Raw genomic sequence first — 26304 nt, forward strand, 5'->3', positions numbered from 1 at the left:
TTTCTGGCCACTCATCATCACCTGCTTGAGTGACAAATGCTGGCATTGCCCTGGATTTTTAGCCCATCTCTGACCACGAATGTTGGGAAACATGGCTTAAGCTACCGAATTCTCTGCAACAGATGTCATCAAACAAGAGATTCTCCTCTTGAGAACTGTTGTAATGCCGATACCCCATTTGAGTGGTTTCTGGGCAAAATTTGTCTCTCTCCCAGCATTATCATTTGGGGCTTTGGTTGTTCCCGTAATGCTAGTCTGTTTTGTATGGAAGACCAGCTTGGAAATAGCTCATCAAGGATCCAGATTCCTATTTTTTTTCTTATTCATGACTGATGACTCCAAAGAGAATTTATTTGCAGAAACTTTGTCAGCAGGGTCTTTGGATGTCATCTGTGGACCTCCTAAGTGGACATCTGGAGCTGGTAAAATTACTCATGGCTACCATCTGAGAGACTTCCTGAGTGAAACTCCTTTTGAATTACTTGAATCTGTTTGGTATTGTCATGAATCAGTGTACATGCAGTTAAAGAATGTCCAGGCAGTCTTCAGCTCCCTCAGAGCAGTTCTGAGCTGAAAAGAGAGATCCTTCCCCCAGTTCTGCATATATTGTATTTTTCTTGCTTCTGTCCCTTGCCTATGCCTTTACCCAGCAGGACCCACAGCAGTGTGTGAGTAGGTCTGCAACTTCTTGATTGAAATTCTGTTTCCTCAATGGTATTACATTTAAAAGTGTTCTCAGGAGCTGTAAGCTACTTGGCTGTTCATGTAATTTTTTTTCTTTTCCCACTGAAACCGTTCCCGTGTCTTTAAACAATGTGTATCAGATTTAGACTTTTGTCTGTATAGCATCAAGGACATCTTCAACTTGAGATCACTCAAAGTTACATGAACTCATCAAGGTACAAGAATAGCAAAGTACTAATCCTTTCAAATATTTCAGAGATCCTTTATGAACACATTGGTAACATTCCTTACCATGGAGCACCATTCAGCCAGTATCCATCAACCTCAAACAGTGGGAACAGTCACTGAATCAAAACAGAAAGAAATTTGGAAAGCTACCTTAGCTATGAAGAAAAAAATAATCTTATCCTCATTAAATTCAAGATGGCAGTATTAGCTGTGATAGCTGACCAGTCTGAAAGTAAATGGTTTACCTGCCTTACCACTTGGCTGATGTTTTCATATTGCTGTTCAGACTTGAAGATACTTCAGATGTTCAGCTGCATAACTGCTTTTTTTTCTTGAGACTGCATATGATGAGCAAGAAGTGCTTTAATTTGGAGAGAGAGGAATTTTCCATGTTTCTATGCTTCTTAGATTGGTTAGGGAAGAAAATCTTAGTTAAGATCATCTTGAATTCTTCGAATGATAGTGCGTCCGTGGTCTTACCTGCCTCCTCCTGAATTACCAGATAGCTTAAGTTGAGATCAGAACTAATTTTTAAGCCAATCTGAATTTGTGACAACCCAAATTTGTTTCTTGAAGTTGTTTGGATAATCTGGACAGCCTAATTTTGTCATGTGCCAAAGCCTGAAAGTGAAAGTATGTCTTAAGTGGTTTGTTTTATGTGATAGCCTATGCAATGGTAAAACACTCTACCACTGCACTTCAACCTTCAGTTTCTGTTAGTGTGGCTTGTGTTTCTCAGCATGGACCTTCTTTTCCATCTTCAAGGCTCTCATTTTCTTGTAGTGATGGTGAAATCCATCAAAGCTGTCACTGTTGTCTCCTTCACTGGCATTGAGGGTGAGTGGAGGAACTGTTTTGAGGAAAAGGATCTGAGATAACCCTACAAAAACCAGTCTGCTGCCGCTTTTTTATCTGATTCTTATTATCCTTAAGAGATTTAAGCCTGGATGTCAAGAATAAGTTCTTGAATTTTGCATCAGTTTAAATGGAGTAGGCAGACTTCTGAAATATTTCTCACTGAAAAGAGGTTCAAGCATACAGCCATCACTCTTCAGCCAGCATAGAACTGTTTTCAGTAGTCAGAGCATCTGCCACCAGAAGTCAAATTGTATCAGCAGCCTCATTTTAAAAAAAAAAAAAAAAAGTATTTGCATCCCAGGTATATTCAAAGCAGCCACCTGGAACTTCTTTTACCCTTTTACCAGACAGTATGCCATCGTAGAAGCATCCAGGATTGGTGCTGCATTCAGCAGAGTTGTGCTGGGATGTTGTTTGCATGAAGGATTCTGAGACCCAGCTCCAGGTAAATATGAAAGCATTGAGTACAGTTCAGACTTGCTTACAGTGTGAACGCACATGTGGACTAACACTTGAAGATGGCTTAGAGGTTACTGACTGGTAACTGGAGTTCTTTGAGATGGATAGTCCACATGTACATTCACCTACTGCCTGCATCCTCCTTGGCCAGAGTGACATTGAGAAGAAATTAAGGTCTATGGTAGATTAATCTCTTATCTACCCAAGAATTGGCGAAGGGTAGAGTTAGTGGGATTACAAGTGCTTTCAGTAGGGCAAAAATTCTTTGTTTTGTGCTCTACAAGTCCTCCAGTCAGCCAACACGTGACATACATGTGGACTGTCCACCATAGAGAACTTATTACTGCAGAACTGTGCTTGCAGCTTATTCATGCTCTTGTGTGCTACTAATCTACAGATTATCTTTTCTCTTTTAATTTATGTATGGTATAAGCATTACCTGTAATAAAAGTTCATAGTAGTTCTTATGGACTTGACATGCAGTCACTTGACAGTTTGATCTGAGCCTCCAGCTCTAAGGTTCAAGTGAATAATGGGGAAACTGTGTCTAAAAGGTGAGATTCAAGTATCTCCAAGTATACTTGCCAAAGTTAGTGGATCATAGTATTGTCTGTCAGATGTCATCTGCTCATCTTTTTTCTCTCATGTTAATTTTATGAATTATCTGAACGTTCTACAATGTTTTATGAATTCTGTACACGTAAGTTTGTGAATTTTAAGGAATGGTAGAGCGCTGCACAAAAATTACAATTCTTTGAATAATCATGACATTGGTACACTTTATTATTCTTGTTAAATATTTCAGGTTTTGTGCTTGCAGAGGTTAACTGACTTGTGCTGAAATAGCAGTTTGTCTTAAAGCATTTTTACCAAGCTATATTCCTTATGGTAAACTAACAATTTGTGTACACTAGCTTTTAAAGTAGACATTGCACTATGAAATGTGTTTTGCAAATGTTTTAAAAAACAAAACAAACCCAACAATAAAACAAAAGCTTATGCTTAAGACTCTTCCCCCACACAGACTTGCTTATTCAACCTCAGCACTGTTTTTTGTCTTTAAATGTTGTATGTAGTCCAGTTACAAAACAAATATAATTGAAATGTGTTTTGAATGAGAATTCAGATGTTAACTGTAATGATTATAATCACTTGGATTAGAATAAAGGCTTAATAGCTAATATGTAGCTTTGACCCTGAGGTCTTCCTGTATCTTGTTGACAGGATAACAGAAAATGTTCTGTTGCTTATGCAAGGTAGACTGGCTGAAGCAGCAAACATGAAAGGAAGGGGATTACTGAGGTCTAGTAGATAGAACACAATCTCTAAAATATTAATTGCAGTAATTACAATAATAAATCTGAGGGAAATGTCTTGGGTTACCTGTATAGCTTAAAATCTTAAGGTCTCGCTGTATCTTGTTACAGAAATAAGCTAAAATGTCCCAATGTTACTCCAGGAAGGCTAACTGGCAGTAAAAGCTGTGGGTGAAAGGATTACTGGTACCTGGTAGGAGGAAGAGCAAGGCTAAAACTGTTTAATATATTTAATCACCAGGTCATTTGTGGGTTGACGAGAGTATGAGCTCTTTGTATAAGGCATTAGTAATGACATTAAAGGAGCATTTATTGGGCTGCTTAAAAGGCAGATGTCCTCTAATAAACACAAAAATTATCTACCAATTATCTGCTAGTGTGTTTCAGTTTTCACTTGTTCCTACATGAGTAAATATCTGGTTATGTCTTCATCAACATGGAGGGAGGAAGAAAGAGCTTTTTTTGACTAAATATTCTTACACATCATTGAGCCACGGCTGACCATTTGTAATAGTGCATAAGGATCCTGTACAAGTAACTAACAAGTTGGTTGAAGTGATAATTCAACCATGAATCTGAAAATTCATGAAAGATAATAATGGGGTCTAACAGGCCAGATTTCTGCAAAAGGCAATATTTTCTGCACTAAAGTTCTGTGCCTTAAAATGATACAGAAAACCATTGACCCAATTTTGATTGTGAGATGGGCTTCTTAGTAATATCCTGTAAAAGCAGCTAAAAGAAAATCATGAGATAAAATTAAAGACGGTCATGAATAAAAAACTAGACAGGATGGGAGAAAGCAAAGAAATAAGATTATAGTTTTTTCTTTCAGTAAACCTCATGTGTGCTGTAACAATACTCCAAATACAGGACAGAAAATTTATTTTGCAGATGCAGAAATTAATTATTTCATCAAGAACAGGACTTTGAAAGGCAAGAAAGTATAAATTAGGTGAATGGACATGATTCAAGTGAAAGTCAAGGCGAGTAAACGAAGAGGATTATAACAAATGTTTCAACTAAGATGTGTTAGCATCTGTGAGCATGGCAGAAGCCCAGAAAATTTCAGGAAGGGGTGATGAGAGTACTTGAGGGCTGAAAAAAAATTCAGAAAAGCTCAAGATTCTGCTTTGATTTTTAAACTATACACAGTCAAATGTACACAAGTCAAGCCTCTTTTTTGTAGGAAACCTATTTGGCTGAAAACCTTTCAAAGGTGTTTGACTGTGTTGTACAGCTGTGGAATACAAATATTCAACACCAGTAAAGGACTGCAGAGGTTTCCACAGCTGTCATGTTGATCCCTTTGTAGCAAGGTCTTTAAAAGGCAACTATGAGCAAAAGCATAACACAAACATATAAATAAGGATGTGATAGTAGAGGCTTTGTGTTTGTTATACTACAGAACTGTAATTAAATGGTAACTAAATACTTTATTACTTACATGCTTTCTAAATGTGTTTTGTGTGCAACTTTTTGCCAAAAATTAGAATGAATTAAAACCTGAAAATAAGTAAAAGGTCTGTAGCCACCTATCCTTGTAATAAACAAGTACAGCATCTCGAAGACACTTCTAATCCATCTGTGCTTTGTACCTTTTGTGTACCTTTTGGATTTGTTTATATTTTAGTGATTAACCATCAATTAGTAAATGCCATCTGTTAATTCCTGCTGTGAAATGTGTATGTAATACTTTGGCTTGTTTTTCTTTGAAGTGAATGAATTTTTAGTGTTTGAAGGCCCTATCCTGCTGGATATGCGAATTAAGCATCTCATGAAAACAAAGCAATTAACACAAGCTACTGCTCTGGCAAAACTGTGCTCTGACCATCCAGAAATCAGTGCAAAAGGCAATTTCAAGCAAACCTACCTGGTCTGTCTTTGTTCAGGATCACCAAACGAAAAGCTAATGGAAGAAGTAAGTAAAAAATTAAGTACTTTAAAAGATTTATTTCTTTACTAATAATAAAATCACTAATCATAGGCTGGTTTTCTGTAGGAAAGGGGTTTTGAGTTGTTTTAAAAATCATTCTCAAATAGTTTGGGGTTTTGTTTTTTCATTTGAGTTCTTTTTAAACTAATAATGACTCCATTAAAACATTTATGGAAGTGTAATATTAGGTCACTAGCAGGCATTTTCTGCTCTGCCCCAACTGCATGGTTGATATTGCTTGAAGTATTTTAAAACTACCTCAGATCCTGTTATTAAGTAAAAATAATATTTTTACCACTCTTAGTATTTTAGCTATATCTTTTTGTGTAGTAAATAGAATGGGGACCTCTAGATGCTATTCTCATCTCAGTTTAGAGGATGTATGTAACCTTCTGCGATGCAAATGCCCTGGTAAAATTGAAGAGAATCAGATATTTGATCAGCTTTGAAATAAAATCCTTCATATTTAAACACAAAACTCAGAGATGACAGCTTTGCATTTCTTCATTCTTTCAGGTGACATCTTTATTTCTCACCCCACCCCGAAGTTCTGCCTAAGCCTTTTTCCTCCCTTAAGAAAAACTAAATGCTGTTTTCTTAACTGTCTGCATGTGTCTGCTGTCTTTGTCTCTGTCATCTTTTTATGTCAATAACTACTAAGCATGTTGAAATTGATCTTAAAGGGGTTAATCCTGTGCAATGATGATAGCTGGAAAAGTTTTGTGCTCCAGATACGAACTAAATTTTAAGATGAAAGCTTCTCACTGGACAAGTTCTTCTGATGCTCAGAAGGATGATACCAGTCTTGTCCTCCCAGCTCTGGCTGCTTTAGGTCCTTCCAGAACAGATCAGCAGGAGCTGTGACAGGGCTGTGCAATCTTGTGTTTGCTTGCTGAAAACTGTCAATACAACTTGGAATTTGTGACCCTGAAACATGCTTCTCTCATTACCCAGCCCTACCACACTCCCAAAGCAGAATGGGCTCAATCAGTGAATAAACAGTGAATCCCTGGACAAAAGGAAGGGGGTAGCCATGTTTCTTAGGATGCTGTAATGTACAGATAAGGTCAAACTGGGTTATCACACAGAACCCATTATTCAGATATTTCCAAACCTTGGGTTGCTTAGCTTTGGAGTTTCAGCTGCAGCATAGTTTGCAGTATTACTAACCATTCTGAAAAGTTCATGTATTACTGGGAGAAGGCAGATATGCTATTAGCATGGCAAGATGGACTTCTGAACTGGGGATAGTCATGTTGTAATGTGAGAACAACAACATAGGGGAAAAAAATGGTAAATTGTAAAGCAATACAACTTGCTCTTTAGTGGTACAGAAATTTTGATATCCATTCCCAATAGGCAGAAAAGTGGGATTTGAGCTGTTTTCAGCTTGGATTAGTCTAATAGTTTGCTTCAAAAAGGTAAAGAATTCAAACCTGCAGTAAGTGAAATGCTAGACTGACGGATTTGATAGCTGTACCTATATAGACCTTTGCTGGAAGCTAGGTCCCTTAGGAGCTCTGAGAACTTGGAAATTTTTTTTTTCAAAATTAAAAATGAAAATGCCTTTATTGTAAGTTCAATTTTCCATATTCTTGCCTGAGCATTTAACTCTTGGTCCCTCTCTGAGATGGGACACTGGTCAAAGGAGATCTTCAGCCAAAACTGGTATGACACTTATGTTAATCCATCCTCTCTGAGGTCTTGACAAATGTGTGTTTCTTTCAAATATGACTTTAAGGTTGTAGAACCTCAGATGATGTTCAGTGAAGGGTTATTAGTATATTGACAAAGTGTCAATTTAGATGTAAAAATTACTTGTTGTACTTTTTAAAACTGGTTTGGTTGCTGAACCAAATACCTGGATACCATGGTGCTGACCCAGGCTGTGCTGCCACTTTGTCTGAAGTTTGGGCGCTTCTTGCTTTGGGTGCTCTTGTGATTTCTCAAGAGAGACTTCCAGCAGTGCTGTTCCAGTGGTCAAGTTGTTCAACTGCCAGTGTCAAAGAATAGATACCAGCATGTCCTGCCAGATGCACCAATAGATGTAATCAAATCAGTCTGCTGAGACTAAATTAGATTATAGCTGTTGTAACAAGTGTGCTGGTTCAGTACTGGTGCAAGTGTCTAGTACTACTGGGTGACTGGTTTTTCCTTTGTTTTGGTGCAAAACTTGGTGCTTCCATTGTTGCTTGAACAAATAAGCTTCAGAGACTGCAGTGTTCTTTTAGAAAAGCAGTCAGTTGGTCTCCTTCTTACTGTAGAGATTTCCTTTTTTTTTTTTTTTTTTAAAATAATGGAACGTGAATCTGGAAGCTTCAGATTCATTAGTTATTCTGCTATTGAATTAAAGCAGTAGTGACATCAGTGGCTAATAAACTGGGTTAGTGTTTTTGTGTTGGGCTGCAGTTCAAAGTTGTAAATCTGCATATTACAATTACCATATGTAAATAATATATATGAATAATGTACATTAATTTTTCAGTGACTGGGACAGTCAATATAAATCAGCCTTATGCCTGAGAAACAAGCTTTTATTCACTTCAATAAAACATGCTTTTTGGTAGCATAATCAGTTTTGACACCAAAAATGCACTGATTTGCTTTCGAGCTTCTTTCTATCTGATAGAGTTAAATACTTGATAAGCTCTAAATTACTGTCTTTCTGTAAGTATTAGATTACTAATAATCCTTACTCTGTAAGGATTAGATTACTATGTCTGAAAATGAAACCACTTCCTTAGTCTTGGTCTTCTGTTCTTTCTTTCTCTCTAGATTGCAGAAGTAGATTGCAAAGATGCTCTAGAAATGATCTGTAACCTAGAATCTGATGGAGATGAAAAAAGTGCTCTAATTTTATGTGCAGCATTTTTATCTCGCCAGCTGCAGCAAGGAGAGATGTACTGTGCCTGGTGAGTTTGAATACTGTTTTCTTTCTAGTGGAATAAAAATTAGTTTTGGGAAGATATAGCTGATAGCTTACCCATAAGTTAACATTCATTAGCTGATAGAATCTATGAGCTAAACAGGAAGGAGATAAGGCTCTTGGAAAACTTAAAAAAGACAAGTGTATCTTCCATAATGTGAATTTGAAGACTGCATGTATGATGAGGTATTTACAAATACTAGTATCTGATTAATATTTTTTCTTGACAATAACCTAACACTGTACAGATAAGGAATGTGTTACCTACAAGCAGTCAGTCAGCACTGTGCCAACATGTAATGCATAAGGACTGTTCCCATCTGTCTTTATTTCATGACACAGTATTTATTTCTCTCACAAACTTGTAGAGTGCAAAGAACTGAAATAAGCTAGATGAAGATACTTGCTGTTTAGGGCTTGCTTTTATTAATGTGGGAACAAATAACTGGTTTTTCTTGGCAGATACTTGAGCTGTTAGGGTCTGAATTTCCAACTGCTAGCAGTTTGGTTGTACTTCCAAACCTGTACCATTCCTGAAGGATTTGCTTTGTTTGTGCACTTCCTTTGCATATACAACAGCAAGAGAACATCTGCTAATGCAGGATTTTGCTTTAACAGATTCTGCTAAAGTTTTGGGGGTTACACCATTCCACAAGGTACTAAACACTCTTGCCTATTTGCACCTAAAGGGGAATGAACTAATAAGTTAATGTAGATACCATAATACTGCTTGGCTTTTGGGGGCTAGTTTCTCTAAACAGTTAGATTCAGTTCTTAAAGCAAAGCAGCTCAAGAAAAATGTATCCACCACAGAGAAAAGCCATCCTCCTATAGCCATTAGTAATTACTATGAATTCAGAAGTGTGGACTTGTAGTCTGTGGAGTGAAGAGTTAAATACTATGCAAGACATTTTTTCAAGACCATGTCATGACTCTGTAAATTATGTAGCATAAATTGTGATAATTACGGTCTTTTTTTTCCTGATCTGTCCTTCTGGCATTGAGTCATTGTAATCATTTTGCAAATTAGATACTAATAATGTGGAGATGTGAATAAAAACTTTTCTCTGTAAGATAAAGTGTGAAAAAAAATTGGGTTTTTCCTTTCCCAAAGACAAAATAGAAATTGTTCTCAACCTTGTATTTCTTGTGATCAGATTAGTGGTTGCCTTGCTGGCCCTGAAATATTGTTCTCTTGTTCTAGGGAACTGACTCTTTTCTGGAGTAAGCTGCAGCAAAGGGTAGAGCCTTCTATTCAAGTTTATCTAGAGAGATGTCGACAACTTTCCGTGTTAACTAAGACCGTTTATCACATTTTCTTCCTGATTAAAGTAATTAATTCAGAGGTAAGGATACTCCTGAAAGAATATTTTTGACACTTTTAATGGAATTGTAATCAGGAAAATCTATGAAAGCTGCTAAGACATCCTGTCTCTTTGTGTAGCATTAGCTTTGGGGCAATCCTGATTTGTTTTAGGAGAAGGCCATAGCAGCTTCCTTCAGCAGGTAAACTGTTGATTCATTTTGAATCATTAAAGCTGTTTTTTTCCTTTGGAAAAAAAAAAAAACACAAAACACGGAATAAACAGAAATCCAGAAGACCTGGATGATACAACTGAGATGGATGGGAAAGCTAAAGGTGAGGTTATAGCCTTCCCTTGTCCATGTCTTCTTAACAAGGCATTTGCTGTTAGAACGTCCTAACATTCCTCTTCATTGGTTTACATATTTCAAATATTACAGAAAATGGAGAGGAAAAGGTTATGAGGGGATGAAATGAAGGCTGTATCTTAATCTATAAGAAAATGACAGAAAGGGGTTTATTTTAGGAAAAAACACAACTTTTGAATTGCCCCAAGAATGCAGTTTGTTTTGATAAATTAAATGCTTGCCTTTTGTGAACTTTAAAAACTGTTCATCTGTCTCAGCTAACCTTATAATCTTACTTTCCTGCTTTCTTCTCATTAGTAGTTGCACTATTTAATGTTTATAGCTAAATTAGGCTCTTTAAAAAAATTTAGGGGGATTTCTGTAACTCCATATATTAATTCTAAGAATAAACATTCCTTTTTTCTTTCGGCAGCGTTCTGCTGTGGCTAATCATGAGCTTCTAATCTTAAAGAAAACTTTTACAAAGATCAGAATTAAATTGGTGTTTGGCAGGGAATAAAAATAACTTTTACTTGTGGTATTGACATCTCTCTGCTCCGTGCCATCCTGATTTTCCTCTAGTGAGTTGTGTGTGGATCATTTAATTCATAGCAGAAATTGGACACCATGTGGGTAGTAGACTTGTGCATTCATAAATTTGCTGGACTTTATCCTCCAGTATACCACAACAACTCATAAAGGCAGCATAAAGGGACTGTATAATGGACATAAATGTAATTTATGTTGCCTGAGGCTATAAATGAGAAAACACCACATGACCTTTGGAACACTTAAATGATGGAACATTTAACTACACTTTCTATTTTAACTTGGAATGAAGCCATGTGTTCAGTTGAGGTCAATTGATTTTGACGTTGCATGATCTTTAAAAATAAAAATAAACCTTTTGTACCTGAAGTGATTTCCAAATTGTGTATCTTTTTGAAGATGACATCCTTCTCTTACTTTAGCTGTGGCCCTCTTTGCCATTTGAATTCTACCCAGTGTTAACTTAAAGCTCCACAGAAGCTCATCTCAAATACTGTGGCACAACTACCAGGCTTTATGCCATGGAAAAGGCTCGATGTTTCTCAAATATAAACTGAACACCTCTAACAGAATCCTAAACTCCTCAAATTAGACAGAACATATATTTGTATTTTGGTTGTGTGTAAACTTTCAGATTATTTTGGTGGCATGAAGGCAAATTATGCAACTTAAGGAATGGCATCTAAAGGTAAACCATTGTTTCTCAAAGCAGTTGAGAAAACTGGAAAAAATATTAAGAAGTTATATCTCATTTACAAATATAACGGATTATGATAAAGCTGACTTACTAAAATTAATTTTACTTTACAGATTGATAGTGCTGGACTTGCAACCTGCATTGAACTGTGTGTGAAAGCATTGCGCTTGGAATCTGGTGAAAATACAGATGTCAAGATATCTATTTGCAAGACTATCTCCTGCTTGCTTCCTGATGATTTGGAGGTTAAACGTGCTTGTCAGCTGAGTGAGTTTCTCCTCGAACCCACTGTAGATGCATATTATGCTGTTGAAATGCTGTACAACCAGCCTGACCAGAAGTATGATGAAGAGAATCTTCCAATACCAAATTCTTTGCGCTGTGAGCTCTTACTCGTCCTGAAAACTCAGTGGCCTTTTGATCCAGAATTCTGGGACTGGAAAACTCTCAAGCGTCAGTGCCTGGCACTGATGGGAGAGGAGGCATCCATCGTGTCATCAATAGATGAACTCAACGATAGTGAAGTCTATGAGAAAGTGGAGGGTTGCCAAGAAGATACTAAAGAAACTTCTATGAATGGGCTTGCTGGCACTTTTGATGAAGCTTCAAGCCTTCTCAAAGATATCGGAGATGAAAAGCAGAAAAAGAAAGAAATTAAAAAACTGAGAGAGAGGGGGTTCATATCAGCTAGATTTAGGAACTGGCAAGCTTATATGCAGTATTGTGTTTTATGTGACAAAGAGTTCCTAGGTCATAGAATAGTTAGACATGCACAAAAACATTATAAGGATGGGATTTACAGTTGCCCTATTTGTGCCCAGAATTTTAATTCTAAAGAAAACTTTGTTCCTCACGTAACTTTGCATGTTAAAAAATCCAGCAAGGAGAGATTGGCTGCTATGAAGCCACTGAGAAGACTGGGAAGACCTCCTAAAATAGCAACTGCCAATGAGAATCAGAAGAATGATTCTGTATCCAAACAGGAGCAGCGACCCATTAAGAAGAACAGCCTCTATTCAACAGACTTCATTGTGTTTAATGATAACGATGGCTCAGATGATGAAAATGATGACAAAGATAAACCTTACATACCAGAGATAGTGCCAGTTCAAAAGCCCCTACCTGTTAATGAGTTCACCTGCCCTGTAACGTTTTGTAAAAAAGGCTTTAAATATTTTAAAAATCTAATAGCACATGCGAAGGGGCATAAAGACAATGAAGAAGCTAAACGTTTTCTTGAAATGCAAAGCAAAAAAGTGATTTGCCAGTACTGTAGACGCCATTTCGTAAGTGTTACTCACCTGAATGACCATTTACAAATGCACTGTGGCAGCAAGCCTTATATCTGCATACAGATGAAATGTAAGGCTGGTTTTAACAGTTACGCTGAACTGCTGACACATAGGAAAGAGCATCAAGTCTTCAGGGCAAAGTGTATGTTTCCTAAATGTGGTAGAGTGTTTTCTGAAGCCTATTTACTCTATGATCATGAAGCACAACACTATAATACCTACACCTGCAAAGTCACAGGCTGTGGAAAGGTGTACCGGTCTCATAACGAGCTGGAAAAGCATGTTGAGGATCACAGCAAGGAGCCTGAGAAAGTGCAGCAGACTGAAAGCCAGACTAATCAATCTGATCTTCCTCAACCTTCTAATGCTAATGAAAATACCAATGGAGTTGCTGTTAAAGAGGAACTGACATCTCCTCTGGCTGACAACCAAAGTAGTGTTACTGAAGGAGAAAATGTTATCTGGAATCAAATCAAAGCAGAACCAGTAGGGAATGAAAGTGTGAATGCATCAGTGAGTGTACTGCAGCAAAGTGATTCCTTGCTTGATGCTGCTTCAGAGCAGTCTCCTAAAGGTTCAGTGAAGGCAGAAGAAGCAATTCCAGCAAGTGGTGTTAAGGTGTCTGCTGTTAGTCAGAAGATTCAAGATAATTTTGTAAAAAGAGATAAATCAGATGCTACTGCCAGTAAAGTAGATACCTCTAAACCTGAAGCCCAGCAGCTGTGCTCATCGATTGACTCTTGTCTTCCAGTTTTTCAAGAGAAAAAGGAAGAAGGCTGTCTCAGTCAGACTCAAAATATTCAAAATATTTCTGTGACCTCAGACACACTAAAACCAGAAGCACTTGAATCAAAAACCTTAGAAAGACAAGTGAGCATTGTAAATCCATTCAGCATGCAGAATCAGACAGGATATCGAAACAGTGTACCCATTTCCAAACTTGAAATTGAAGACAGTATTAAGGCAGCAGCCAATCTATATAACCTGCCTTTAAAAACTTTAGAAAGTATTACATTTATTCCTTCACAGCCTAACATAAATAGCTCCTTAGCTCCAGCTGTGTCACCAGCAGCCCCGATTCAGAAATTTAACTGTCAGGTGGAGGGGTGTACTCGAACATACAACTCATCACAGAGCATTGGCAAACATATGAAGGCAGCTCACCCTGACCAATATGCTGCTTTTAAACTGCAGCGTAAAAATAAGAAACCACGAAAATCCATCAGTCTGCAAAATGTTCCAAACGATGGGAAGATTATTTATCTGATGCCATCTCAAGTGGGCAATCCCAGTGGTGCTGCTTTTACTGCACAAAACAAACCTAATCTGAATCCCACCTGTTCCAGTCAAGTGCAGCATGTCACAAGTACACTTTTTCCAACTCCCCTTGAAAATTTGGCCAGTCCTATGTTGCCTGTAGTGGAAAGTGTCATAAATCCAAGTTTGTCTACTCGTATTAAAAGTGAGCCTGAAAGTGTGTTATGTTCACAAGTGGAAAATCTGTCTGGTGCAACCTTACCTTCCCAGTTGGATGATCTGGCAAAAACAGTTATGCCTCTCAATATCGATGGTGGTTCAGATCCTTTTCTTCCTTTGCCTGCAGAAAATGGTCCGATGTCTCTTTTCCCTTCATCAGCGGAGAATCCACCAAATTCCGTCTTCTCACAACTGGAAAATAACACAAATAACTTTTCATCACAACTAGAAGGAAGCACTAGTTCTGCTTTCCCAAAAGAGGAAACTGTTGATCAAATATTTCCCTCAAGATTGACTAGTGAAAATAACTTCAGTGAAACTAACTCTCAACATCCAGCTTCAGAAAAGGTGAAAAAAGATTGTAGCCGGGGCCCAAATGGGAAAGAGAGGAAGCCAAAACATAACAAGAGGGCAAAGTGGCCAGCAATAATTAGGGATGGCAAATTCATCTGCAGCAGGTGCTTCCGAGTTTTCACTAATCCTAGATCACTAGGTGGTCACTTATCCAAGAGGTCTTACTGTAAGCCTCTTGACGGATCAGAAATTTCTCCAGAGGCTCTGCAGGCTAATGGACAGTCTTTGCTTGCCAGCATGATTCTTTCCTCAAATTCCTTAAACTTGCAGCAGCCCCAGGAGTCTGCCTTCAATCCAGAGACGTGCTTCAAAGATCCGGCATTCCTTCAGTTACTTGCGGCTGAAAATCGTTCCACAGCTTTACTGCAGACTATGTTTCCACGGGCCAGTGTGGCTACCTTCAGTACTGCTGGGAATGAGGAAGGAAATCAAATTATGAAACAAGCCTTGGAAACTGCAGGCATCCCGAGTACCTTTGATAACACAGAAGTACTCCCACACGTAGTCACAACAAGTTGTGTCACTGCTACGACTCCGATAAATCCCCCTGTTCTCCCCAGCTCAACTGCGTCCCCTCTGCTGCCGACAGTCTGCAACCCCATTACTCTGCTAACAGACCAAACCAGGACCCTCAGTGTCAAAATTCCTCCTGTAAACGAATGCAAGAGTTTGCCTGGTTTTGCAGCTGAGGACTTAATGCTAAAGACTGTTGAAAATGGCTTGTGTCCCAGCTCGTTTGCTAATACTGTCACAGCAGCACCGCAGAACTTTGCAGGGAACAGTTCACGGGTTTCAGTTATAAGTAGTCCCAAGAATTCGGGATCAAGCAACTTGAATAAGAAGGGAACCAGTGCATCAAAGAGGAAGAGAAAAGCAACTACGCCCATGCTTTTACCCAGTACATCACAGAAGGTAGCAGTAAATAATACAGCAACTATGGGACTTCTAACCAAAAGCACTGAAGGAAATGTGCAAATACAGGGAGAAAATTTTCAGTCCAACTTACTGGCAAATTGTGGCCCTCAAGTGGTGATGGAAAATCTCACACAGAAACTGAGTAGTGCTGACAATCAGTTATTTGTGGCCAGTATCAAAGAGAACTTCAAAACAAATCCTGAGGCTCATACAGCGTTACCCCCTTTAACAGTAAAAACTGAAAATGGGGATTCCCAAATGATGGCTGTAAATTCTTGTGGGCAAGCAAATTTGGAGGAACAGGCTCCAGAAGACAACGTTATGCAGAACTTTGAAAAAACCCTGGAAATAATTAAAACAGCTATGAATTCACAGATACTTGAGGTGAAAACTGAAGTTCAGGATACCATTGCTCCTCCAGGACAGAACTTGCAAATAAATAATAATGCACAGACTTCCTTGGGAACTTCTGCCCATGCTGCAAAACTGCCAGCTCCCACACAGTTTGCTGTGCACGTGGGGAATGTCACTGGTGCAAAGAGTAGCTCTGCTCAGCCTGAGACATCTCAGAAGGATGATACCCAAATGTTGGAAATTTTGGAGCGCTTGCAAAAACTGAAACTAGAGGATGATTCGCCCATTCAGGTCTCTGAGACTGTTTCCCAGTGTCTTCCAGCAGATATGCTAGCACCAGCAGTTCCTGTTGTACCAACTGAAAATAAACCTCTCATCCAAATATCTTCAGAAGCAAGTAACATTCAGTTTAGTGATAAAGTTAATAAGCCTTTCGTGTGTCAGAATCCAGGCTGCAATTACAGTGCTATGACAAAAGACGCTTTATTTAAGCACTATGGCAAGATTCATCAGTACACTGCAGAAATGATACTAGAAATTAAGAAGCATCAACTGAAGTATGCCCCATTCAAATGTGTTGTGGCTACCTGTCCCAAAACATTCACAAGAAACTCAAATCTTCGAGCACACTGTCAGCTTGTACATCATTTTACAACAGAGGAGATGGTAAAATTAAAAATTAAAAGACCTTATGGCAGAAGATCTCAAAATGAAACTGTAAACACAGCCCCACAACCTGTTGAAATAAAAACTTTGCAGACAGTAATAATAGAAAACAAAACTGTGGTGGCTCCACTAGTCAAAGAGACTCAGATAAAGGAAGTTGTAGAGCCTGTAAAAGTCTTGGAAAATCTTCTACCAGAAAATAATATTCCTGAAAGCCTGGAAAAACCTCCCGAAGTGATTTCTGTTCTGCTAGAGCAGCCTAGCGAAGCCTCTTTTGCTAGTACAGAGGCAGAAGCCAAAGCACAAGCAGTTAGGAGGTACAGGAAAGAAAAAGAGGAGAAAAAACGTAGGAAGCCTGTGACAAAATCTCTGGAGTTCCCCACCAGATACAGCCCCTACAGACCGTACCGATGTGTCCATCAGGGCTGCTTCGCAGCTTTTACAATACAGCAAAACCTAATCCTTCATTACCAAGCTGTGCACAAATCAGACCTCCCTGCCTTCTCTGCCGAAGTGGAGGAGGAGAATGACCCAGGCAAAGAGGAACGTGAGGAGGTGGAAACCAAACCCACTGTCAGAGAGTTCAGGTGTGAAGTGAGTGACTGCTCTCGGATCTTCCAGGAAGTTACCAGCTTGATACAACATTACATGAAGCTTCATGGCATGACGGCAGAGCAAATTGGAAGTATTAAATCAACTCCAGAGGCAGGAAGGTTTTCTTGTGATCAGTCTCAATGTAAGTCCTCGTTTACAACATATCTTAACTACGTTGTACATCTTGAGGCAGATCATGGTCTTAAAATAAGGCCAAACAAAGTAGAAGACGATGGCGTGTTCAAGTGTGACTGTGAAGGCTGTGACCGTATTTATGCTACTAGGTCTAACCTCTTGAGGCATATTTTTAACAAACATAATGACAAGCATAAAGATCATCTAATACGGCCCAGGAGGCTGACACCAGGTCAGGAAAACATTTCAAGCAAAGCAAACCAGGAGAAACCATTGAAGTCCAAACAGAGAGGTTTAAAAAACAGATCTGGAAAAGAAGGTAGCAGACTGTCAGGGAAAACAAAACGGAAGAAAAGCGTGAACTTAGAAAACAAAAACTCCAAAGAGATAGAAGTGCAAGAAAATAAGGCTTATTCACTGAAACGTGGCAAGCATGTGTATTCAATAAAGGCAAGAAATGATGCCTTATCAGAGTGTACGAGCAGGTTCATAACTCAGTATCCATGTATGATAAAAGGATGTTCGTCCGTAGTTACAAGCGAAAGTAACATAATAAGACATTACAAATGTCACAAGCTGTCCAAAGCATTTACCTCCCAACACAGAAATCTTCTTATTGTCTCTAAAACGCACGCTGTCCCACAAGTAAAGGAAGCCTCTTGTGAGCAAGAAGAGGCTGATAAAAAAAGTGATGTGAAAGAGCCTGAACAGAGTTTGATAGTGAGCAATAATGATTCAAGCACATCTACGTTACCGCAAAAGGAAACTGAAAAAGGTGAGAAGGATGAGGTGGATGAACTGACAGAACTATTTATTACTAAACTGATTAACGAGGATTGCTCAAGTGCTGAAAACCAAGCAAAAATCTCTTCCAGTGTAAATAGTGACTTGCAGGAGAGCAACTCCTGCCCCTCGGAAAAGCAAAAAACGAACAACTTAAAAAGAGCAAGCAAAGAAAAAAACGTAGCTCAGAATAAGAGGCGGAAACCCGAAAAAACTGAGGAAGCGCTGCCTGCTGATGTGAGCAGCGTGCACAGGGAAGAGGAGACTGCTGTTGCCATTCAGACAGCTGAAGAGCAGCCTGCAGCTTTTGACTGGAGCTCGTTTAAACCCATGGGTTTTGAAGTGTCATTCCTCAAGTTCCTGGAAGAATCCGCTGTAAAGCAAAAGAAAAACACTGAAAGGGACCACCATAGCAGCGGAGCCAAAAAAGGTTCCCATTCGAACTCCCGAAAATCCAACGAGAAGATCTCCTTAGCAAGTAATAATGTCACTTGGTCATGTTCTGAAACTGAAACCCTTGTGCCGTTTGCCAACCCATCACAGCTTCCATGTGGTGATAATGTAAAGATAGTTTTGGACAAGACTCTTAAAGACTGCACTGAGCGAGTGTTGAAGCAACTCCAGGAAATGAAACCTGTTGTCAATTTGAGAAAATTTGAAGGACGTTGGGAGGATAATCCAGAGGTTAAAGCTGCAAAAGTAGTTGTTATTGGTACTAACTAAGGGGAGTCAAATTACTGAAAAACTGTTTAACCACAACCTGTAATAGCATTTATTTTTAATAGGAAGCCATCAAGCATGCTAGTAACTGTGGAGCTCTTTTACTTTGAAGTGGTTTAATCTAGCAAAAAACATGACATGAGTCATGTAAATTTCTTATTTGTTTTTATCCCTATGGGACTTGAAGAACAGAGTAATTGCTTCAGTTTTGTAAATACTTGATTGAAACCTCAACTTTCTATCAGATTGTCCTTTCCATGAGCTAAATCTTTGTGAGTTGTCTGTGATTGGTATCTTTCACCAGGTCACCGCTCATGTATAACAGTACTCTTTATTTGTAGATACATCTTTTTTGTATATATTTATTATTGTAAATCATTTTGCTGCCACCAGCAGTCTGTAAGTCTAAACTATTAAATGACACATTTATATTCGGAATTTTAATTTGTAACTAAGTGAGCAAGTTTTTAAAACTGTCCTTTAGTCATTTTAAATTAAGAACTTTTGAACTAAAACTAACTAAGTCTGTCATATCCAGTTTATTTTGCATAAAGCATTTATTTACAGGAGAGGAGCTGGATAAGATCACATTTCATAGTCTAAACATACTGACAAACTCATTTTTTGTAAACTCTAACATCCAGTATCTATGGATGATACTCATATGTAGTTAACTCATAAATATAATAGTTTTCTTATAGCTACATTTTTCATTGCTTTTAATTGGATACAAAGCATTTATGATTCCATAATAGAAATGGAAATGTGAATAAAAATAGTTTGCTACATTGGAGATTTAAAATAATATTTGGTATTAAAGAATCCGTTGTGAATGTGATAGAAAATTAGTAGTGTGGAGCAGTGTATATATTTGAGGTGGTGATTTGTGAAGTAGCCCAGTATTGCCTTAAATAAAATCACATTTCATTTCTTGTTTTATACATGTGATCTTACAAAGGTTATTTTTGTTTCTGTAACTTAGATCGGTGTATAGTTTAATTTTTGTTAAAAAAACAAAACTAAACAAAAAACTTCAGAAGCCGTTTTTGTAAATAGTGGGTTTATAAAACAGATGGTTTATTTTGATAATACCAGTTTGGTATCTATCTATAAAATACATGAGTCCTTATGCCATACCATTAAAAACTGAATAAACAAGGCACTTTCTGAAAGGGAAGTGAGATTGTGATCTTGCAGATACAAGGTGGTTGTGCTCTGTCGATGGCATAGGCTCTCCCCATGCTCTTCTGCCTCTTGCTGACTGTTCCTGGTAGCACTCTCGCCACCTCTCCCTTTTCCACACTGGAATTAGCCTCAGAAGTGGTGCTGCTTGTAGTGCCCAGGACTGAAGTGATTTCTCTGTATGCTGCTAACTGAACTGACAGGTATCCAGTTTGCTGAGTAACCCAAAGCAGGAACGTGCATTGGCAGGAGCTGTCAGTACCCAGGAACTCCCTGTGTTGGTTTTTCATTCTTGGTGATGCTTAGCTCGGATGTGACAAGCCAGCTGGATTGAGTGGTACCAAAAATTCTTCTTGGATTATTCTCATTACTGGATGTGACCTACCTTCGGTAACATGAAATAGTTTTTATCTTGGGAGAGATTGGGTTGATTTCTTTTTCTATAAACTTGTCTTGGCCATGTAAAGCTTTGCATTAAATGCTACACTTGGTTGCTCTTAAGCTCTTCAGTTGGAATCTTTGACAGTTTACTTGGATATCAGTGTAGAGGGCACATTCCTGGAACCAAATGAAGTGACTTGCTGTAAGAGAGAGGATTAGATAGGAGAAAGTGGAAAGGCAGTAGTGTTTCAGCCTGGGTGTAGCCCTCGGTTTTCCTGTCTGGTGCTAAATTTTTAGCATGCTGTCTGGAAAGCCCGTGCTTCCATATGAACAGAGCCCCTTCTCTGGTTTTTGATCCCTCGTGAGTTACTATAAACTGATAATTCTGCCAAGTTAGTAAATCAAAGGTGCTGAGAATAATAAAACCAAAACAAATCCTTGCTTTTTAACTGTAAGAGAGACCACTATAATGATTATGAGCTCGTGATGCCACCTTGTACCTACCAGAGACCTCCCTTGAGGGAGTTGCTGTGAGGTGCCAGCTGTGGTGATTGAGGGGATGTTTTGCAGGGGAGAAGAGGGCAGAGAACCTCTCTGGAGAGGATCCAAAAAGCCTGCCTGAAATCTCTTGTTTTCAGATGTACCTGACCACTGCAGTCACTGCCAACAGACCCCACAGCTGTCAATTTGTGGAAAAATTCTGTGTTGTGGAAGTTAAATAGTTAAAACATTGTCATTGCCAATGAGAGCTACTGGATCATTTGCAGTTTTTAAAACTGTCATACAACTACTTAGCTACATGGTGCTATTCTAAAATGCAATGGGAAAAAAAACCCAAAACCAAACAAACTGTATCACACATATCCAGGAAATAATTTCTGGTTTGGATGTAAATGCAGGGTCTAAATTTCTGAAAATTAAATTTTTAATATTATCTCATTCATACCCCAGTTAATCCAATTGGGTAGGTGCTGTACTGGTATAGTTGGTGTCCTCCATGTCCCACTTGCTTTTAGGTGGGTACTGGAAGCTTGTCCAACAGGTAATCTACTATGGTATTTTCTTTCCTTGTTTTTAAAAAAAAAAAACAAAACAAAACTATTTTAACCTTAAAGTGGGAGGCTGAAGGCCAGGTCTGATTGTCATGGACTGCAGCGGGCAAGCGGGGGTTTGGAAAAGCCACCCACAGAAGTCCTTGAGGAAAGAAAATTTGTTTGTATTTTCATTTTTAAAAAATATTTTTAGTGGTCTATAAGACCTGCTGTAGCTGTGTCAGCTTGTCTGAGATGAGGGCTGTACCCCTGCCCTTGGGGCAAGGTGGTGGGGGTGGTTGAGGTCAGTGTGGCCAAGCTCAGCTCTTCCAGCACCTCCTCAGCTTGTGGGGTGCCCTGACATGGCAGGTGCTGTCAGCCCCTGCTCCACTTCCTGGTCCCTCTCTTGTCTTCTGCCTTCTTTTTTTCCTTCCTTCTCTGTGTTTCTGTCTTCCAGGGCTGTCTCCCATGAACTGTGGTTTATTTGAGCAAAGATGCCTCCTTGACACCATCAGGAATTAGCTATCTGTAACAGTGGTTGTTGCTGATAGGGAGGCAGCCCCATCCAGGAGTCTGAGCACAGGTTGTTTTGTGATGGAAAGACATCTTTAAACCAGCAGTCAGCCTCTCTTGTGGTTAAAGATGTTTATAAAGAAATCCTATCTTGTCTGACTCCTAAATCAGTGTAAATGAGAGTAGTGGGTTTGTTTTGGGGTGGTCGTTCTCAGCAGTTGGGAGGGACAGCTCATCCTAGAGTGTTGTGGCATGTCCTGTCTGTGGCAGCTGGACAGGGAGAGAGCAATGCTTTTGAAATTTAACTCTGGAAACAGAGGGAAGATGGTTGGCTATACTCTTGCAATTAGTTTCTGTGCCAAAGATTTAGTATGGCTGGGGCTCCCACCTGCATGGGCATACAACCCTGAGGTCTAGGCCACCAGGGCTAGAGAAGCTCCCTGAAGCAGGAGTTTTGGGGCAGCAGCTCCTGCTATTGCCCTGCTTCTTTCTGTGACATTTTTTACAAACCTCTTCTGTCACAAGGCAAGGAGATTACTTGGGTTTTAAAGAAAATGAGGATCTGTCTAAGGTTTGGATCTTTTAACATTTGCAGAGATGTTTTGAAATAGGGATGAGGGTAAATATTTTTGTATGAAAGTGCACGGAGTGATTTACGGTTTTCCATTAGAGTATGGGCTCAGGTCAGCTTCCTGCCAATTGCAATATGATTGAGGAGACTGTACTACTAGAGTTTAAAAAGAAAAAAACATAGCACTTTTTTTTTTTTTTTTCCACTTTGTCAGTCTGTGATTTGGAAGTTGAATACACAAAAAAGCCCTTAAACCATTAGTTTAAGAACCAAGCCTGTTTAGGGAGTGAGTGTACAAACTCATTTGAACCAAAAAATGTAAGAGCAAACGACTTTAGGGGTGGATGGATGGATCGATGAGTGAAACTTAGACTGAAGCACAAAGAAGTTATAAAGGTGGGAAAAGAGCTGTGGAAGGGAAGGAGCCAGTAAAAGACCAAATGCTGGCCAAGAGCAAGGCTGTACAGAAAGTAGATGAGTTTGTCTCTGTTCTCTCAGGTTAAGTAAAATCTGACAGCTGCCTTGTCTCATGCTCATTTCTTTTTCAATTAGTGGCTCTGTCAAACACTCCTCTCATTTTGCAGTACATAATGTAAAAGCCACCTGGCTGTGTGCTACAAGTGAGTTGGGGGTTACACAGGGTTTGTCCATAATAATTTTTCAGAATATTTTTCACATAAGGTACTGGATTTGTCAAAACTGAAGTATCCTCTGACACTTGAAACCTACTGATTTTGGATTTTATTTATTATTTCGTAGCTGTTGAAGATAAGAATTAAGAAATAAAACCTTGAATATACATTCCAAAGAATTAAAATAATTATTTCACTGGAATTTTTTTAATCGAAGTGCGTAGCTCTGAGCAGCCTCAGAGCTTTAGAGACCAGCTAGTGCACAAATTTAATCAGAAACCTGTGTTGGATGAACTGTGTGTGCTTATCTTCATTTTCTCTCAAATAAACCTTGCTTTAAAAAAAGAACGAATAAATACTTTTTCATTATTGTGCTGTCTTAATCTCTGTTCTCAATAATTAAAGTCATTTGGAAGCATTTTTAAATTTTGATAATGTTGCCATCACCTTAAGAAATGGTACAAAGGGGCTGAGGTGATTTTGAGGCTCTCAAACTGTGGCAGTCACAGCTCCACAGAGCTGGTGGGCAGTGGTTTTGCTTCAGGCACTGCTTGGTGGGATTTCTCCAGCAGCTGCAGAAGAGTTGCTGACTGCAGTTCTGTCCTGAGCCACATCCTCTGATCATAGAGATTTCACAGACAACGTTCTGGATCGTGTGAAGCATTTTATTTCTGATCTACAGACTGATTCAGCATCACCCAAGATGTAAAACTTTAACTGGCCACAAGCTGGCAAGCTAGTAGCTGAGAGACTGCTGTTGCTGTTAAGTTTAATGGCAGCGAATGTTTTCCACCTTTTATAAAAGCAGGTTTATTTTGGCAAAAAAAAAAAAATAAAAAAAAAAATAAAAAAAAAAAATTAAAAAGGCCTGAAAATCACAGTCAGAAGCAAGTAGTTTATTCATCAGTTCTTAATCCTGCTACTCATAAAAGTAATGGTTTTTTAACCAAAGCTGGGTTTTTTGGGACTGAAAATTATCGTTCTTTTGCTTCTGTCTTCTCTTTATTCCGGCACAAAAAATTTGGTTCAACCTTCAGGCAGCAGTAATAGTTACCATGCTTTTACTGATGTTTCCTCCCCTGTCCTGCCATGAGCAATAAAATGAGTTCAGCATTTCAGCAGCTCCACTTATTCCAGGTAGTGCTTTTCTCCTAAAGCGTGTGTGTTGACCAAGCTCAGCACTGATGTCTATTTCATCCATCAATAGAAAGAGACCACTACTCTGAAATCTTACCAGGCACTCATTTCTCTCATCTCAGAAGTCTGGGTTCAACAGAAGACCCCCCCCCTTAGCTAATTTCTGTCCCTTTTCTCTTAGCCCAAGCAACACATATAACAAAGAGCAGAGGTGTGTGGTGCTTTAAGAGTTATCCTGAAATTTGGAGGGGTGGAATAGGTGATTCATACTTCTTGCATTTTCAGTTTTCACATCAATGGCAGGGGAATCAACTGAAGGAGCAGCAATACTTGCAGTCTTAATAAAGGGACCTGACTCCAGGCTGCCACATACTAGCACTACTGGCTACTGTTGTGATGTATGTCTCTACTCAGATCCTAAGGAACTGAGAATCATCTTTTCCCTCAATACTACAGCCACAGAGCAGAAGAAAACCCTAACAACTCAGGAGCTGCTTGGTGGAGGTGACAGGAGTTCACTCTTTACTCTGGTATACGCTGCCTGTGCAAGCACCTTCCTTTACAGGATGCATCCTGATGCTAAGTAGCTTAAGAACTGTTAAAGGGCTCAAATACCTCCAGAAGGAAGTGCTCAACCAATATCTTAATGCCCATCTCTGTCTTTATCATTATGGGCTAAACTAGATGTGTCTACCTCTCCCTATTTTTCTATTTTCACAGTAGTCCAATGGAACAAGCTCGTCACCATCCAGCTCACTTCAAGACACCAGTAGCCACTGGATGTGGCCGTACATCCCCTTGCTCTTCAGCATCTTAATCCCTGGTTCTTCCAGCTTTGCATACCAGAAGCCTCTTTTTGCTTGTACCAAAGCAGGTGTGTGTATTAGTCAAAACACAACTGGTTGAGCAATTGTTTCACCATGTTTTATAATCACCTGTGTTACTTTATGGAATTTTTAGACTTCTGCACCTCTTGTTTCAATGTGAAAAGATTTGGATGATTTGGAAAAGCAATTTGTCAAATGCAGCTTGTGGAATGGGAAGATGGCTCTCTAGCCTTCTCTCAAGTCAACACAAACTTTTCCCACGTTTGTCTTGTATATTTAAAGGCAAGGAATGGGATCTGTTGTGACTGATGATTTCTGATTTCTGGCTATCACTTTTAGAGCCTTGATGTTTCTTGGTGTACCTCTTCAGATAACGTTTTATGGAGTATTTGAAAATGAGGTAACTCAGTTCACTTAGATTCAATACAATGCAGAGGCATGAAGTTGCACCCAGAAAATAGAGGAAAATCATCTTCTCTGTGGGTTTGGAAATATAGCAGTCTACAGTGTTGGGACATGGGTTTATGTCACATTTCACAAGACGTGGCACTTTGAATCCATTGTACAATTTATAAAACAGAGCAAGAAAACCTATTTCAAATCCTATTTTTAGAATAAGGCTGGTAAGGTAGGTACACAGCAATCCACCATCTATACGTCTTGGACTTCTATAAAGTTTCTGGTTGTGGTGTTTCTCTCTGTTCTCTCGGTAAGCAACATGAAAAACAACCAAGAGTGAAGGGGTAGAGACCATGATTAATTGCAAAGCCCAAAGTCTGATGTGGGAGACAGGGAAGAAATGGTCAAAGCAGACATTTTCACAGCCAGGCTGCCTGATACTGCATTCAAATTCATCATTTTCATCTTTCCAGATATTTTCTGCAGCCACAATGTAAACCAGTAGACGGAATATGAACACAACTGCTACCCAAATTCTTCCAATTGCTGTTGAGTATTTATTCACTCCACTCAGCAGATCACAGAGGAATCCCCAGCTCATTTTTCTCCGCATGGAAGGAAGGAAATGCTGTATCAAAGAAACAAGATCAGAGAAATGCTTTTACTTGGGTGAAGAGAAATGAGAAGCTCATTCAAGGTGAAATGTAACTAGTAGCTGAAGCAATTGAAAATTATTAAAATTACTAAATTATTAAAATATGAAAAGGAAAACAGCAACAAGTTCTTAGTTCTGATAATTTGTACCTTCTGAGGCTACTATACAAAATTTAATTACTGTTAGAGGATGCTTTATCTATTAGGCTATAAACCATTCATCCTGGTTGAATGGCGAGCGCTGTGCCACCGAGGTGTGCTCGACTTTGCACTGTCAGTTATGCAAATACAAAGCACTGTCAAATCTGATTTCACTTCAAATTTATGTATAGAAGCCATGCATCCCATAATAAGTTGACTACCAAAATGGAAATTGTTTTCTTTT

At 38.9% G+C, this 26304-nt stretch overlaps 2 protein-coding genes across 2 annotated transcripts in view; one reads left to right on the forward strand and one right to left on the reverse strand.

Moving 5' to 3' along the window:
- The window catches only part of ZNF292 (zinc finger protein 292), a 52623-nt gene extending 33090 nt beyond the window's left edge, over positions 1 to 19533 (forward strand). Inside the window, exons 5-8 of the mRNA XM_030447331.1 lie at positions 5264 to 5466; positions 8257 to 8393; positions 9612 to 9753; positions 11417 to 19533. Of these exons, the coding sequence (XP_030303191.1) occupies positions 5264 to 5466; positions 8257 to 8393; positions 9612 to 9753; positions 11417 to 18595 (7661 nt within the window). The 3' untranslated portion in view covers positions 18596 to 19533. The remainder of the gene's footprint in view (positions 1 to 5263; positions 5467 to 8256; positions 8394 to 9611; positions 9754 to 11416) is intronic.
- Positions 19534 to 19723: 190 nt separating this feature from the next.
- Positions 19724 to 25866, reverse strand: GJB7 (gap junction protein beta 7). Its single transcript, XM_008495383.2, has 2 exons — positions 25173 to 25866; positions 19724 to 19853 (listed from the first exon to the last, which is right to left on the reverse strand). The coding sequence occupies exons 1-2, from the start codon at positions 25864 to 25866 to the stop codon at positions 19732 to 19734; spliced, it is 816 nt and encodes a 271-aa protein (XP_008493605.2). The 3' UTR covers positions 19724 to 19731.
- Between the last annotated feature and the right edge of the window lie 438 nt (positions 25867 to 26304).

The sequence above is a fragment of the Calypte anna genome, chromosome 3 (genome assembly GCF_003957555.1).
Source record: "Calypte anna isolate BGI_N300 chromosome 3, bCalAnn1_v1.p, whole genome shotgun sequence".
NCBI classification, from domain to species: Eukaryota; Metazoa; Chordata; class Aves; order Apodiformes; family Trochilidae; genus Calypte; species Calypte anna.